At 39.8% G+C, this 16,807-nt stretch overlaps 1 protein-coding gene across 1 annotated transcript in view; it reads left to right on the forward strand.

Annotated features, from left to right (window-relative positions):
* LOC120931745 (gamma-secretase activating protein) overlaps positions 1 to 16,807 on the forward strand; it is a 132,909-nt gene that overhangs the window by 106,587 nt on the left and 9,515 nt on the right. Inside the window, exons 24-29 of the mRNA XM_040343473.1 lie at positions 2,102 to 2,197; positions 6,202 to 6,272; positions 8,305 to 8,402; positions 11,826 to 11,945; positions 13,295 to 13,356; positions 15,392 to 15,496. Of these exons, the coding sequence (XP_040199407.1) occupies positions 2,102 to 2,197; positions 6,202 to 6,272; positions 8,305 to 8,402; positions 11,826 to 11,945; positions 13,295 to 13,356; positions 15,392 to 15,496 (552 nt within the window). The remainder of the gene's footprint in view (positions 1 to 2,101; positions 2,198 to 6,201; positions 6,273 to 8,304; positions 8,403 to 11,825; positions 11,946 to 13,294; positions 13,357 to 15,391; positions 15,497 to 16,807) is intronic.

The raw sequence follows: 16,807 nt of genomic DNA on the forward strand, positions 1-16,807 counted from the left end.
TATGTGTGTATGTGTATATATATATATATATATATATATATATATATATATATATATATATATATATATATATATATATATATATATATTATTTATTTATTGTGTATGTGTGTATGTATATATGTGTGTGTGTGTGTGTGTGTATATGTATATATATATATATATATATATATATATATATATATATATATATATCCACTATTTAACACTGTAGCTGATTAAGTGCTAAAACCTGAACCTTACATGTGTATAGATAATTAAAAATGAATATACATATACACCCAGTGACAAGTGAAATAACACTTGATAAAGATCAAACAAAAATATAAGCAGCCCTTAAAATGTTCCAGTGAAGTATTTGTAGTGTGATCTCTTCGTAATTCTTCCTCCACACCAAAGTGCAAGTGACTCCAATCCCCTCAGCAAACGCAATCACCAGATATCTGCCTAGCACTCTTGTGTCAGGCTCAATCACTTTTACACCAAACTGAAAAGGTGAAACGACTATCCAATCCAACTTTATGTATCGGGGATCTCAGAATGGAAGAGAAAGATCTGTTCTTGGGCAGCCATGGATGACTTTGGTCATATAGCCAGTAAAACATTGTCCCCTCTTTTCTTGGCTCTGAAATCCCAAATGTCATCGGTTTTACCTCAGGATGAACCTCTGAGGCTTTCCCTCTTCTTCCAAGCATTGATTATGCAAGAATGGGCTGCCATCATGTGGCCCAGAGGTTGATTGACAGCATGCCAGGGCCAATTGCAGAGGTCTTGAAAGAGAAGGGTCAACACTGCAAATATTGACTCTTTGCATAAACGTAATGTAATTGTCAATAAAAGCCTTTGACACCTATGAAATGCTTGTAATTATATTTCAGTATACCATAGGAACATCTGACAAAAAGGTCTAAAAATACTGAAGCAGCAGACTTTGTAAAAATGAATATTTGTGTAATTCTCAACTTTTGGCCACAGCTGTATAGAGAGGCTTTTGTGAAGAGATCATTGCCAATGTCCGTGTATGATGCTACCATCATCCTTTTTGTTAAAAATTGATAAGGAACCTTGTGAATGCACTTCATAAAAGGCGTTATCGAATTTTAGACTATGAAATTCTTACAAAAAAATTGTCCACTCGACTACATTGGGTCATTTTCTCAGTTATACATGATGGCCAAAGAGGTTTTATGCCTGTCAACCACAACTAATATTCATAAAGACCAAATAATTATATATAGCTTAGAACCATGTTTTACCTTTATTGTATACCTGATTATCAGTTGAGGTTAATGTACTTCATATGCAGTACACAATATGGAATTGATTTACTTTGTTTAGTAAATGTGGTGGAAATTCATTTTGTAAAGAATACATAATCAAGGGCAAAGAAAATAATAATGTAAAAAAAAAAACTGGGCTCTGGGCAAAATTTCAAAGTTTAAATTTGCTTGCAAAATGTGGTATATTTGACTTTAGTAAATCAATCCCTATGTCACGGGCCTCACTTGAAATCATTTTCTTATTGCAGTTCCTGCAGTGCACACCAGATGTCACCAACACTTAATGAAATGACTGGTTTTAAAGCAATCTTTTTAGACTACTCTAACCCTAACTATATTTCTGAGTTTCAAGAAACTAAAAACGTTTTAAAATACATTGCTGTGAACTATACGGCAGTGTTGCAAAATGTAAACTGAAAGGACAAATATGTTCATACACAGTGGTCAATTTTGTTAGTTCTTTCCTTGCATGATAAGAGACATAATTACTAATACCATTGTACAGGATTTATATAGAACCAATACTTTACACATAGCTTTACAGAATAAATACAGTGCAGTTACAATTCAGTTCAATGCAGGAGCGTTGGGAGGGCCCTGCCCACAAGAGTTTACAATCCAGTTACTTGAATATGAGCAAGATGATCTCTAACTTAAAAACTAAGACCGTGCAAGAGTCATGATGATGTGCGAGTTGTAAAAAGCATTTGCATCCTTTCAGAAATCAGCTTTCACAGATCTGAAATGTAATGCTTATTGTTTACCTTGGAACATGATTCAGAAAATGTTGCCTATAAATGAATACAATTCTTTTATTACAGATGATGGTAAAACTAAGAGATCATTTATCACAACATCTCCATCATGTTGGAAAAGGCAAAATTGAAAAGATTGTTTTGGACTTTTTTTCTAAACAGGTAAATGCACTAGGTGCTTGGGGACTCGGAAGCAAATAGGTGAACTTGTAAAATATTGTAGCGTTCCCAATACTCCTTTAGCCCCGTTCATACCGGTGAGGCTTGTCATGCGATTTAACAGATCAAAGTTTCATGACAAGTGACACCCCATTTCTGGCTATGGAACCGTTCATTTGAGCACAATTCCGACTTGCACCGACTTTAATACGTTTTATGCACTATTTTTGGCAATTTCATGGGTTGACTTGCATGATGTTGGAAAGCCACTCATGAAAATTCAGTGACCGGCGGCTTTTACATTTTAAAGTTTTGAGTTCAAAGCCACATTCAGTGTGAACCGGAGCTTAAGTGTAATTGTTAAATTTTGCGGGGACTGGGTGTGTTCTAAATGCCATTGAAATATGCAACAAACTAGGTGCTTATACATAGATGAAAACTAATTTTTTTGGTCAACAGTTACTTAGTCTGGTTGAAAAAGACACAAGTCCATCCAGTTCAACCAATATACATGCTTTATGTTTTGGGATGTGGAGGGGGACCTTGCAGGCGATGCAGGATTTCAATCCATGGCAGGGTATTGCGTTACCAATGGTTTGTTTGGTGAACGTGGTCCCAACTGCCTTGAGAGTCACAAGCTCCTCCTGTGTAGTTCTGGGCTGATCCCTCACTTTTCTCATGATTATCCTTACCACATGAGTCGAAATCTTGCATGGAGCTCCAGACCAAGGGCTATTGATAGTTATTTTGTATTTCTTCCATTTTGTGAATAATCGCTCCAACAGTTGTCTTCTCGCCAAGCTTCTTGCTAATGGTCTTGTAGCCCATTCCAGCCTTGTGCAGGTCTACATTCTTTTGTGTGGACAGGTGCCTTTTTATACACATGACCAGTTTTTATTAGGAGCACCTTCTTAATTTGAAAGGACCAATCTGTGTACCACATGAGCACATACTATAGGCAGTCTGTGGGAGCCAGAATTATTGTTGGTTGGTAGGGGCTCAAATGATTATTTTACTCACTGAACTGTAACTCCAATTATAACATTTGTATCAATTGATTTTTGTTTATCTGGATTTTTGATTAATATTCTGTCTCCATCATTTAAAATACACCTATGATGACAAAATTAAAGACCCTTCATTTTTTGTAGGTATGCAAACTTGAAAAACCTGCAGGGGCTCAAATCATTTTCCTGTGTGTGTGTGTGTGTGTGTGTGTGTTATAGTGGTATATGTGTGTGAGAGTATATAGTGTGGTGTGTGGTGTGTGTATATATATGTGTGTGTGTGTGTGTGTGTATATGTATATATATATTATATATATATATATACTATATATATATATATATATATATATATATATATATATATATATATATATATATATATATATATATATATATTTATATATATATAATATATATATATATATTAATATTAATATAATATTAAATATAAATTATAAATGCAACACTGTTGTGTATCAAGATGCTGATTAAACGGCATGATTATTGCACAGGCGTGTCTTAGGTTGGCCACAATATAAGGCCACTCTAAAATTTGCAGTTTTCTCACACAGCACAATGCCACACATGTCCGTTTTGAAGTGAGCATGCAATTGGCATTTCTGACTGCAGAGAGATGTTGCCTTTGTATTGAATGTTCATTTCTTTACCATACGCAGTCTCAAAGGCGTTTCAGAAAATTTGGCAGTACATCAACCGGCTCCCTCACAACCACAGACCAGGTGTAACCACACCAGCCCAGGACCTCCACATCCAGCATCTTCACCTACAAGATCGTCTGAGGACCAGCCACCTGGACAGCTGCTGCAACAATCGTTTGTGCATACATTTTTTGGTTATGCAAAACTGTCAGGAACCTCTCAGGGAAGCTCATCTGCATGCTCGTTGTATTCATCGGGAGCTCCACCTGACTTCAGTTTGTTGTTGTAACCGACTTGAGGGTTCTGGACTTTGTACAGGAAAGGTGGCAGACAGCGTATTTGGGTTTTTTGTGGTGTGATCGGTTTGCTGATGTCAACATTGTGGATTGAGTGGCCCATGGTGGCGGTGGGGTTATGTTATGGGCAGGCATATGCTATGGACAACGAACACAGGTGCATTTTATTGATGGCATTTTGAATCACAGAGCTACCATGACCAGATCCTGGGCCCATTCTTGTGCCATTCATCCACGACCATCACCTCATGTGGCAGCATGATAATACACAGCCCCATGTTGGAAGGATCTGTACACAATTCCTGGAAGCCAAAAACATCCCAGTTCTTGCATGGCCAGCATACTCGCCGAACATGTCACCCATTGAGCATGTTTAGGATGCTCTGGATCGATGTATACGACAGCGGGTTCAAGTTCCTGCCAATATCCAGCAACTTTGCACAGCCATTGAAGAGAAATGGACCAACTTTCCACAGGCCACAATCAACAACCTGATGAACTCTATGCAAAGGAGATGTGAGGCAAACAGTGGTCACATCAGATACTGACTGGTTTTCGGACCCTCTGACCCTCCCAATACAGTAAAACTGCGCATTTTTGAGTGGTCTTTTATTGTGGCCAGCCTATGGCACACCTGTGCAATAAACATGCTGTCTAATCAGCATCCTGATATGCCACACCTGGAGGTGGATGGATTATCTCGGCAAGAGACGTGCTCACTAACACAGATTTAGACAGATTTGTGAGCAATGTTTGAGAGAAATAGGCCTTTTGTGTACATAGAAAAAGTCGTAGGTCTTTGTTTATAATTTTGCTCAGTGTGTGTGTATATATAATATATTATGATGTATGTATAATTGTATTGTTATACTGTGTGTGATCTGCTATATGAGGCAAAAATTTAACATGTTGTCCCTTAAGTTTTATATATTGAAAGCAAGAAAAATGGCCAAGCATAAGGCTTTAAATGACTTTAAAGTGGAAGTAAACCCATCGATGTAACAGTTTTAAAAACCAATTGTTACATTCCCAACATGCTGGGAATGCTAACCGTCACATTGGTTGTGCTCTCAACCAAATTGCCAAACCATCCAATGGCTGGTGTCCTAACTGATCACATGTGCAGAATCATGTCCATTGAATATTCAACAGAGGCCAAGATGGCAGTTTCCATGGCTGAAAACAATAGGAGGGTTTACTTCCATTTTAACAAGGGCCAAGTTGTAATGGCTAGACCACTGGGTCAGGGCAACTCCAAAACTGCATCATTTCTGGAATGTTCCTGGTCTGCCGTTGACAGGACCTACCAAAAGTGGTCCAAGGAAGAAAATCAATAAACCGGCGACTGGGTCATAGGCGGCCAAGACTCACATTAATGCACGTGTGGAGTGAAGGTTGGCCCGTGTAGTCTAATCCAATAGAAGAGCTAGAACTACTGACAAAAGTTAATGCTGGTTCCGATAGAAAGGGGTCAGGACACAGCGCATTGCAGTTTGTTGCATATGGGAGCAGTTTGGTTGGGGTTGACAATTCTGACCCCTGTTTACAGCCAAAAGTGTCTACAATGGGCATGTGAGCATCAGAACCAGATCATGGAGCAATGTAAGAAGGTAGCTCAGTCTGTTGAATTCAAGAATGGTTAAGGAACACAAAAACATGTTTGGGGTATTTGACTCTGAATTCTTCAGATTTCAATCCAATCAAGCATCTGTGGGATGTGCTAGAAAAACCAAGTCTGATCCATTGGGGGCCCCACCTTGCAACTTAAAGAATTTAAAGGATCTGCTATTGACAACTTGGTGCCAGATACCACAGCATACCTTCACAGGTCTAGTGGTGTCCATACCTTAACTGGTTATGGTGGGTGGTTATGATATAGGTGATCTGTGTGTGTGTGTGTGTGTGTGTGTGTATATATATATATATATATATATATATATATATATATATATGTATGTATGTATGTATGTGTCCTAAATGCTTGTTTGAATTCTGCAAGTATCTACATTAGTGGTTTTTGATTATTTATTTTTTTTGCCTTGCAGCTTGACCTAATATGTTTGATGCTGGAGGTTGTGTGGAGGAAACACATGCTGGATTCTAGCGTTTTAGGCTTGTAAGTATGGAGTATATCATATTTGCTGCGCATTGTGCAGGTAATCCTGTCCTTGACACCGTCTTCATGCTATGCAGTGGCCTTTGTTACTTTTATATCTTTATTATGATATAGACTATGCAGTTAACAAACATACTGTATATATGTAAAAATGTTTGAGGATGAGCTGTAAAGGGAACTTGCATAGGATACACGCAGGGCCGCCATCAAGGGGGACAGCAATATACTTGTAGGGGGCCTGTGCGTCCCGCACCCCCCTACAGCAGCATAATGAAATACATTTTTTAGCATCCAGCTGCTGGCCTGCGCGCCGCCCACAACAGAGAAGCACTACCTGCAGCCCTGCACACAAGCCATCGAACCCGGGACACTGATTCCTGCGCACAGGAGTTGCATTGCCGCGGCATGCAGAGCTGGCCATAAAGTGTGATCTTAGCTGTGCATGTGCGGCTTGGATCACATTACCTGCTGACAAGCGAGGGGGTATTTATGAAAGAAATTATCTCTAGTGTATCATCTGTTACAAAATCCACTGACAGGTAGGGCTTTTATATTTAATCAGTTTACTACAACGTTAACACTGAATGTGATTGCATACATGTAGTGTAATTAAAAGTGGGTGGATTTAAAATGATCGTGGTAAACACCTCAATGTTTTTTGGGGAAAAAGTTTGTATTTGGTTTTCCAGATACCCCACCCTCAAATCTTATTTATACCTGTCATGTTATAAAATTCTTCTATTTTTAATGTCCGTTCATATGCTGTACAAGATTGCAGATGTGTTTAAACAGACTTTGAAAATGTTAGAAGAAACTGTTAGAGGTTATGGCTATGTTAGAGACTAGTTTTTGCTCTGTTGTATATTGTGGGTGCATGTGAAGAAGAGCAAAGTGGACTTGCCCCTCCATGTATTAATTCTCAGTTTATATGTTGGTTCACAGACACTGGCCCTTAGATCTAGTATGGCACTTTGCCCCTTTGATTTGTAGCATAAAATGCACACCAAAGACTACTCCTGCCATACAATGCATTCTAGGGGATTGCCCTCCTTGTTTAATGCATCCCAAAACAAGGCATGCCCTTTTGTTTTGTTTTTGTTCCCCCATAAGATGCAAAGTGTTTCTGGATAATTTGCTGACTAATGCTCACCCTGAGGTTGCAGGTTTATACTCCTCTTGCATCACATTTTATTTTTTTCTTCAGCAGTATGTTCTATTTCTAAACCCATTTTCCAGCTCTCAGCATATTGTGAATCTTCACTCGCCTGCACCACAGTACATTGTACCTGCCTGAGGCCTCCTGCCTAGAGTCATATCTGGTGGGTTCAGCCTCTTTCACACAGGGTGGACGTTTGCAGCGGATCTGCCCGCTCAGCAGGGGATCCCTCTCCGCTGATCACCGATGAGCAGGCGGATGACAGGTCCGTGTTCGCTCCGCTGATGCAGAGTGGACAGGGACAAAGCCTGCTGTTCTCTATAGGGGGGTCCTATGGCAAAAGGACCATTTGTCCGTTTCCATCTAACTGTCATCTGATCCAATCTGCTGGACGGATGGATCCCCATCTGTTTTGTTTTTAGCAGACCAGATTGGATGCTGATGGGTGCCAGCGGACACCTGTCTGCTGTCATCAGCCACTCCATAGAGAAAAATTGATGGTTCCAATCTAAACGTCCATGTGAAAGGGGCCATGGGGTGGTGACCGCATGTTCTTTTTAACTGACTGTGAAATGCCAGTAGGGAATAAAGTACCGGTAGCTGCTGGATTTTTCAGCATTCTAAGGGGTAATCATGATTCCTTGGGACCCTGTAATTTTGCAGACAGTCCTGAAAAATCTGCGACATTGGATTTGTTTTGGGATAGTTGGATAGTAGATATAGTTTGAAAGTTTCGATCAACTGATGGATGAGGCTTCATATTTACAACCATACATAATTGTAATTATTACAATTCCGTCTTTCCCTTTAGGCAAATGTTAAAAATACAAATGTAGGTCAATCTCCTATCACAAATGTGCTTTTTATTTTGTGCAGTGATGCTAGTGGAAATCCGAAATCCGAGTATTTTGCTTTTCATGTCATGTGTAGAATTTCCGAAGCAACAAACCAAATGTGTATGCCCTTGCCTCCGGGTAAGTACAACAAATTGATTAAACAACCTACTTATGAAGCCAGACCATTGCTCAGTATCATATTGTAGACTCGGATAAGCCATAGGTTGTACATACATTCTTACCACATGCTTGCCACTAGTTCATTGTACTTTTATATTTGCATAAACTGCTCCTTTTTTTTACGTGTGAGCTCATTTTAAAACCTTGAAACAGGTAGTTTACCCATAGCAATCTATCCAACATCATTTTTTATTTTAAAACCTGCACTGGACCTGTTACAGCTGGAATCGGGTAGACTGCTATAAGCAACATCTATATTTCTTTTTCTTTATTCAGGCTTTATAAATAAACCATATTTGATACTTTTTTTTTAAATGTGGAATGCTAGAACCCCAGTCAGATTTTATTCTATCTCTGTTCCTGTTACAGATTTGTCCCCTTACTTCCCAACCAGTGTCAACAGGACAAGAAGTGAGGAATATCTGACAGAGCTCTTTATAGCTGTAAAAACCTAACGTGTTTTAATCCCTCGCCATTATCTAAAGCTAAAAAGCTTAAAAAGCTTAACATACACTTTAAGTGTTACAAACATTTAAAATATATTTCATTCAAAATAATTTTTTTATTTGTATCTTTATGACAAAATTGACAAACTTTAAAAACATCAGTTTCTGCAGCATAGCTGTGTATGCTTACTATTGGAATAGATTGCACAAAGATATATCAATACAACAACGAGCAACCAAGACCAGTCAATGCTGATATCTAGCCACTTTATTAACCCCCCTGGCGGTATTCCCGAGCGTGACTCGGGGTGGGTTTTTCATGTTGCGATCGGTAACCCTGAGTCACGCTCGGGGTAGATATGCAGAGCCTGCAGCGTGCGCTGGCTTACCTTGTTCTGGATCCAGCGATGTCAGCACGCTGTGTGAGCGAGCGGGTCCTCGCTCGATTCACACAGCGTCCTCCTGTGCCGCCGATCTCCGTTCCCTGCGACGTTACGACGCACGGGAGCGGAGATCGGCGCCAAATTCAAAAAAGTAAACAAACACTATACATACAGTATACTGTAATCTTATAGATTACAGTACTGTATGTAAAAAAAGCACACACCCCTTGTCCCTAGTGGTCTGCCCAGTGTCCTACATGTCATTTTATATAATAAAAACCTTTCTTTCTGCCTGAAAACTGTAGATTGTCCATAGCAACCAAAAGTGTCTTTTTATGTCAAAAATGGTTTTAGATCAGCTAGAAAACAGTGATAATAAATTATAATCACTTGCAGAATTGTGCGATAGCGATTTCCGGGGAAATTCGTCATAAAAAAAAAAATAATGACAGCAACAATTCTGCAACTGAGAAAATGTCAGTGATTTTGAGTTGATTACATTATTGAATAATTTTTATTTTAATTATATTATTACTTGCTATAATTATTTATAATTATTATATTATAATTTAAAATTTTGTTTTAAAAAAAGTCATACCCGGGATGCCTATTAGATTCTTGTTTGGTCAGATTTAAGTGAGTTATTCCTAAAAATCACAGGCCTACAGTATAAAACACCAAATTTCCTTGCAAATAATTGTACCGCTTTCAGCATGATTTTTCAGACAGAATCATACCGCCAGGGTGGTTAAAGCAGAAAGTCATTCAAAAAGTGCAGTCCCACTGGTTTTCTCGCACCCACCCCAGTCTGTAACGGAGTTACCATTTATTTGGGGGGGAACAGAGTACTAATAAATAAATATAAATAAATTTTATATATATATATATATATATATATATATATATATATATATATATATATATATATATATATATATATATATATATATATATACGCTCCTGGCTGCCAAGCTCTAGATCTATGAACAATCTTGTCTCTCCTCACCTCTATGGCAAACCATGTGAACCGCCGGATCGTTACCCAGGCTCTACGGTGAGAATGTTGAGCCCGATAAACACCGGCGAGCAGTGCTGCATCTAAAAGCTATTCAGCGGCTCATCAGATGCTCGGATCACTTTTAGTAAAAAGAGAATTGTCGGCTGAAAATTAAACCCTGCTGCTTGCCCACGGCAGGGCTAAATGCTAAAAAAAAAAAAAAAATATGCCCGGCCCCTGGGACATGCAGTCGGGCAATTATTTGCGCATCCCTGGTATAGAGTTCCGGACACAATTTCACTTTTTAAATATAAATACCCCTGTAATACACAAGCTTAATGTATTCTAGTAAAGTTAGTCTGTAAACTAAGGTCCGTTTTGTTAGGTTGTTACAGCATTTAGACACTTTATAAAATAGAAATTGACTGGGGCCATCTTAAGTGTGGGCATCATGAAGCCAGACTGTATGACTTCCTGGATTTAAGCTTTGCAGATCTTGCACATGCTCAGTGCTGCACAAGCAGTGTAATAGGTTTCAGATCAGGTTTCAGCACCTGTACTGTCCAAGTCGCATGATTCTTCGAGACTGGGGCGTGCACAGACTCCTGGAAAGTTACTACATTCCCAGGAGTCTGTGCGGTGTAGGTTAGGAGGCTTAAGCACCTAGGTGCAGGAAGAGGGAAGATTAACTATTCTGCCTAGCAACAACACTTTGAAGGCATCTAAAAAAAAAAAAATTTTCTTAAAGGACTAATGACATTTTTTTAAAACTACTGATGTAATGTTATATTTATGGGTGGAACTCCGCTTTAAGTCAGCCTGGTTAACCCTTCATAGAAACCACTAAAACTTGATCATTTTTAGTAGTTTAAATAAACTCGTTGCATACCTAGGCAATGCAAGCTGCAGATACAATGACAATATGGATAAGCAAAGCATAACTACAGCTTGTCAAAACAACCATTGGACCCAGAGATGTAACAATCCTGTCTTGACTTTTTTTTAATTTTTATAGATAAGCAATCACACAACCTCTGTTCTCCGCTGCATAAAAAGTTTAGAGAGCCAGGTAGAGACTGCAGGGGGGGTGTCAGCAGTAAGGATGAGCTCCAGCGTGTTTGCATGGTACACGTGCAGAGCCCGCCAGGAAGTCTGCACGGCGATGCGCTAATCACAGCCAGGGAGACATTTTTTAACGCATGGTACAACAAACCCATATCAGAAATATGAAATGTGGGGTATCATTTATTAATAACTTAATAGCTATTAGGGGGTGTGGTAGAGGACAAGATACTTTTAACAGGAAAAGTTGAGCTTTATATATTCCACCATTTTTAATTCTATGTTTACCGATCCTTTTGACTTGTGGTTTTCACTGAAAGTAACCTCAGTGTATTTCTACTTTTTACATTGGAGGGTTGTAAGAATTCGTTTGATTTAGGTATAAAAAGCTGTTGCAATCTCCTATGATGCTTAACTGAAAATTGTTTAATTTGTAGTCAAAATCTATTCTCTAGCAACCAATCCTGTGTGTTTTTTTTTTTTTTTTTAATAGGATTTCAGACATTGCATCTGTTTTTAGCCCTGCGATGCCTGCCCCTTGCCAATTTACTGCATTACATAGACAGCGGAGCTTTGCCATTGACTGAGGCATTCGTTGTTAAACTTCTCAAAGGTAAGCTGGCCTTTAAGTTCTGCATTAAGTAAAAAAATAACTTCTGTGATGAGCTAACAGCTGAGTCTGATCTCGATCCAGCACTGTGCAAGAGAGCAGCAGCGCTGCACCCTATCCCTTCTCGCTGGGCATGGTTGCAGCAGTGGGAGCACTTGGCTCTTGCTGCTGTCAATCAAATCCTGTGAGGAAGGAGCAGGGAGGTGGGGCTGAGCCACACTGTGTGAGCCCGCACGAGTGTCCCAAAAGTAAGTGGTTTGTTATGGGGGCACTCGATGGGGAGGAAGTATCCAGAGTGCTGGCTTTGGAAACCTCAGACGGTTAAAGAGAGCCGATCACATTCTCCTGTTATTGAAAATGTGGATGCAGAAAATCTGCATCCAATTTGCAATAGTTTGAACCTGGCCTAAAGGTTGTGGTTAAGCTATGATTAAGTAATAGTGTGAAACACGTCAATGTTTTTTCCTTTTCTACTGTGGTTTGTATTTTTTTGATCCTATTTTACTATTGAAGGCAAATATTTTTTGGAGTGCGGCCTGTCCAGAAATCTTTTTTTTTTTTTTTTTCATTGCTAAAGGTTTGTGCAGCAAACTTTAAACAAGCCTCACCATGTTTTTTTTCTTGCGTGGTGAGCATGCATACAGGGCCATGACGTTTAAGTTCATTAATTATTGTTTTCTTTGAAACAATTGTACCTGCTAATTTCAGGTCTTTCTGAAGCTCTCCATAAGTGATCCTTGGCTCTTGGACAACTCTTCTGAGAATTTTTTTTTCACTCCTCTGTCAAATCTTTTGCGAGAATCACCTGGTCACGGCCAGGTTATGGTGAAATTATGTTCTTTCCACTTCTGGATTATGGCCCCAACAGTGCTCACTAGAACATACAGAAGTTTAGAAATCTTTCTGTAACCAATGGCCATCAGTATGTTTTGCAACAATAAGGTTGCAAAGGTATTGAGAGAGCTCTTCGCTTTTACCCCATCATGAGAGGTTTCTTGTGTGACACCTTGATATAGGCCATCAGTTGCGTCTGAATCGGCTGATATTAATTTTTCACTGGTAAGGGACAGTATTGCTTTCTCTATTACTGATAGATTTCAGGTGGTGTTTTGGCTTTCCATGTCTTTTTGCACCTCCATTTTCTTCATGTGTTTCAATACGGTTTCCCTGTGTTATTCCATTTTATTACACATAACTTAATTTCTGAACTTTATTTGTTTTGATTTCTTTGTATGGATTGCATGGGTTGTTACTGACATTTAGTGAAAATTTCATGTCAATATATTTACCTAGAAAAATGGTGATGTGTACTATACGTGTGTGTATTATTATAATTTTTTTTTTTTCTACAGAACTGGATGACAGTGAAGAAAATGAAAAACTCAAATATAGCATAATAATACGTCTTCCAGAAGTGAGTATAGACACCCCCCCCCCCCAAAAAAAACTGCTTTTAAATGCAGCATAAAAGTATTACCTTTTTTAATTGTAATTTCCCCCTTTCTTCCAGTGCATATTGGCAACCGTTTATTTAATTCCTCCTTGTAAAAGTTTTGAAATGGGAAACGTGTAAACAGATGCCCTTTTCTGCTTCACAATTGTGTTGGACTGGGGAAAGAGTAGTGTTATGCCCCATTAAGAAATTCTCATTCGATGTGGCAAACCACGGCACTAACTTGCACATTGGTGATGACAAGGTGCCAGGGGTGTGGTATTGACCTTATGGCCACAAAGTATTGGACCTGGATGATACTGGATATCTTCCAAACCAGAAGTTATGTGGCAGCCACAGACTTCAGAGCAACTTACAGGCAGGTTGCACAAAAGTAGAAAGGCGAGAGCAGCTAATCGTCCTACTAAAATGTAATTTGGATGGCTTCCAAAGCAGCAAGACCTCTATTGAGCTTGCCATCCTACATATCAATGTAGATGGCATACCCGCTATTTGTAGAATGATTCATACATATCCTATACATGGCTAAACTAAACATTATGCATGAATGGAATTCTTCTACTCCTCCAGGATTTGTGGCTGTCATTAGGGATGTGAATCACCAATGCATAAAGAAAAAATGGAATAAATGGCTTGCTCATTCTTGCTGTACTGTATGACCCAACATTGCTGTTTAATATAGCACTTACCTTTTTGATTTCATCTGTGAAATATCCTAGGTAGCTGAAGCCGAAACATAAACCATATTTTTCTGATGTCTCTTCTTTTTCTGTTAGTTTTACTGTCTAAGCTCTTCCTGGTGTTCATTCTACAAGTGTAATAGAGAGAGAGAGATGCTCTGACCCACTCTGCACACATGGATGATCCATTCGGGGTTGTCAGGGATGATCGGTGCAGCGGTGGGGGCCCATCTTCTCATCCAGAGGTCTCTTTGGTTCGCCGCATCCAAAGAAGGGGGGGTGCCGCCACTGACGGGAGAAGTGACAGTGATATCACAGCTCCTGTGGCTGGGCCGGCACGCCTGGAGGGATGCTGGGAAAGCCGGTGAGGTGACAGTCTCAGACAAGTAAATAAAAAGTGGTAGCAAAGTGGCACCACTGGCTCTGCAATAGATGAGTCATCAATCAGAGCCTGGCAGAGAAGTGAGCAAAGGAAGTTTTTCTTTTGTGAGATCGTCTGAGCTATCACTGCACTGGCATCCCCGGCATTCCTTCAGACTTCCAAACTGCCCCCACTAACCACCAGGACCCCTCCCCCACAGAGCACCAGGACCCCCAATCCCCCCCCCCCCCCTGCTGAGCACCAGAACACCCATCTCTCCCCACTCAGCACCAGGGCCACCCATCTCTCCCCACTAAGCATTAGGACCCCCCCCCCCCATATCCCCTGCTGATCATCAGTGCTCCCTTTTGCCCCCCTTGAAGACAAAGCTGCATTCTTTTAAGCAGGCATGCAGGGTTGGTCTAACTGTGGATATGCTCAAATGCAGTGTGTGTGTGTGTGTGTGTGTGTGTGGTGTGTGTGTGTGTAATATATATATATATATATATTATATATATATATATATATATATATATATATATATATATATATATATATATATCTCATTTTATCTATATATAATAATCTATATATATATATCTCTTATTTTATCTATATATAATAATCTTTTCTTATGACTTTAAATAATGTATCAACACCGATCTCTAAAACTATAAAGTTTCAGCTGAATGATTTTAGGGCATATAAGGGCATAGTAGGTTTTACTGCAAGCGGTATATTAAGTACAGTCATTTCTGTAAAAGATCAGTAGATTGTTAATTTTCCCTGATTGGATGCCAGAATAAAATGAGTGTTGGGGACAGAAGACTCCAGGATTTCCTGTTTATCATTATTACCTGTAGGGAAATCGATGTCAAAGGTGTTAAGTGGACTGTCAACCACAGGATGTAACTGAGAAAATTCCATATTGTCACGCTGTTTATCTAATTTCCAGAACATTTCTGAAAAGGTCCATCGTTTGTGGGATCATGCTATCAGCAATAACTTTATTGCAATGAAGTATGTGAGAAAATTACTCTTCAGGCTTAATAATAAGGAGGTAAATTGTGAAACCATTGTGTGTGTGTGTATATTGTACTGTTTTTATTTTTTTTCTGCAAGTGATTCGTTTTTAAAGTCCTTTGAAAATAAAATGTTGCCAGGTTTTTGTTACATACGTGCATGAGTGCTGTTTTCCTGTTGTACACAAAAAAAACTATATCCCCAGTACTGCATACAGTTCTAAAATGGATTACATTCAATATGTTCCCTCAAAATTCTACAATACTCCATAATGACAACCTTGAAGGAAGTGTGTTTGAAATCTTTGCAAACTTATTAAAAAAAAAAAAAAAAAAAAATTTACATGTACATAAGTATTCACAGCCTTTGAAGCACCTTTGGCACCAATTACAGCCTTAAGTCTTTCTGAGTATGATGCTACAAGCTTGGCACACCTATTTTTGGGCAGTTTCTCCCATTCTTCTTGGCAGGACCACTCAAGCTCCAACGCTGCACAGTTACTTTTAGATCTCTCCAGAGACCAATCGGGTTCAAGTCTGGACTTTGGCTGTGCCACTCAAGGGCATTCAGAGTTATCCTGTAGCCACTCCTTTTGTTATCTTGGCTTTGTGCTTAGGGTCGTTTTCCTGTTAGAAGATGAACCTTCGCCCCAGTCCGAGGTCCAATGTGCTCTGAAGCAGGTTTTTATCAAGGATCTCTCTGTACATTGCTGCATTCATCTTTCCCTCGATCCTGACTAGTCTCCCAGTTCCTGCCGCTGAAAAACCTCCCCACAGCATGATGCTTATACCACCATGCTTCACTGTAGGGATGTTATTGGCCAACTGATGAGCAGTGCCTGGTTTCCTCCAGGCATAATGCTTGCCATTGAGGCCAAAGAGTTCAATCCTTTTTTTCATCAAACCAGAGAATTTTGTTTGTGTTCTGTCCTTCAGGTGCCTTTTGGCAAACTCCAGGCGGGCTGTCATGTGCCTTTTACTGAGGAGTGGCTTCCATCTGGCCACTCTACCGTACAGGCAGTGTCGGCTGCTCCATAAGCGCAGGGGCGCCGCCCCCATCCATGCGTCCAACCCCCTGATCTACTTACAGGGTGATCTACATATGACCCACTGTCTATCTGACTTGAGGGGGGTGTGCCCTCCCCCCACAAATAGTGAGCACCAGCCGCCACTGCATACGGGCTTGATTGGTGGAGTACTGCAGACATGGTGGTTCTTTTGGAACATAGAGAAACGCTGGAGCTCTGTCAGTGTCTACCGGGTTCGTGGTCACCTCCCTGACTAAGGCCCTTCTCCCCGGAACGCTCATTTTGGCCAAACGGCCTGCTCTAGGAAGAGTCCTAGTAGTT

Source organism: Rana temporaria, chromosome 3 (genome assembly GCF_905171775.1).
Source record: "Rana temporaria chromosome 3, aRanTem1.1, whole genome shotgun sequence".
Lineage (NCBI taxonomy): Eukaryota > Metazoa > Chordata > Amphibia > Anura > Ranidae > Rana > Rana temporaria.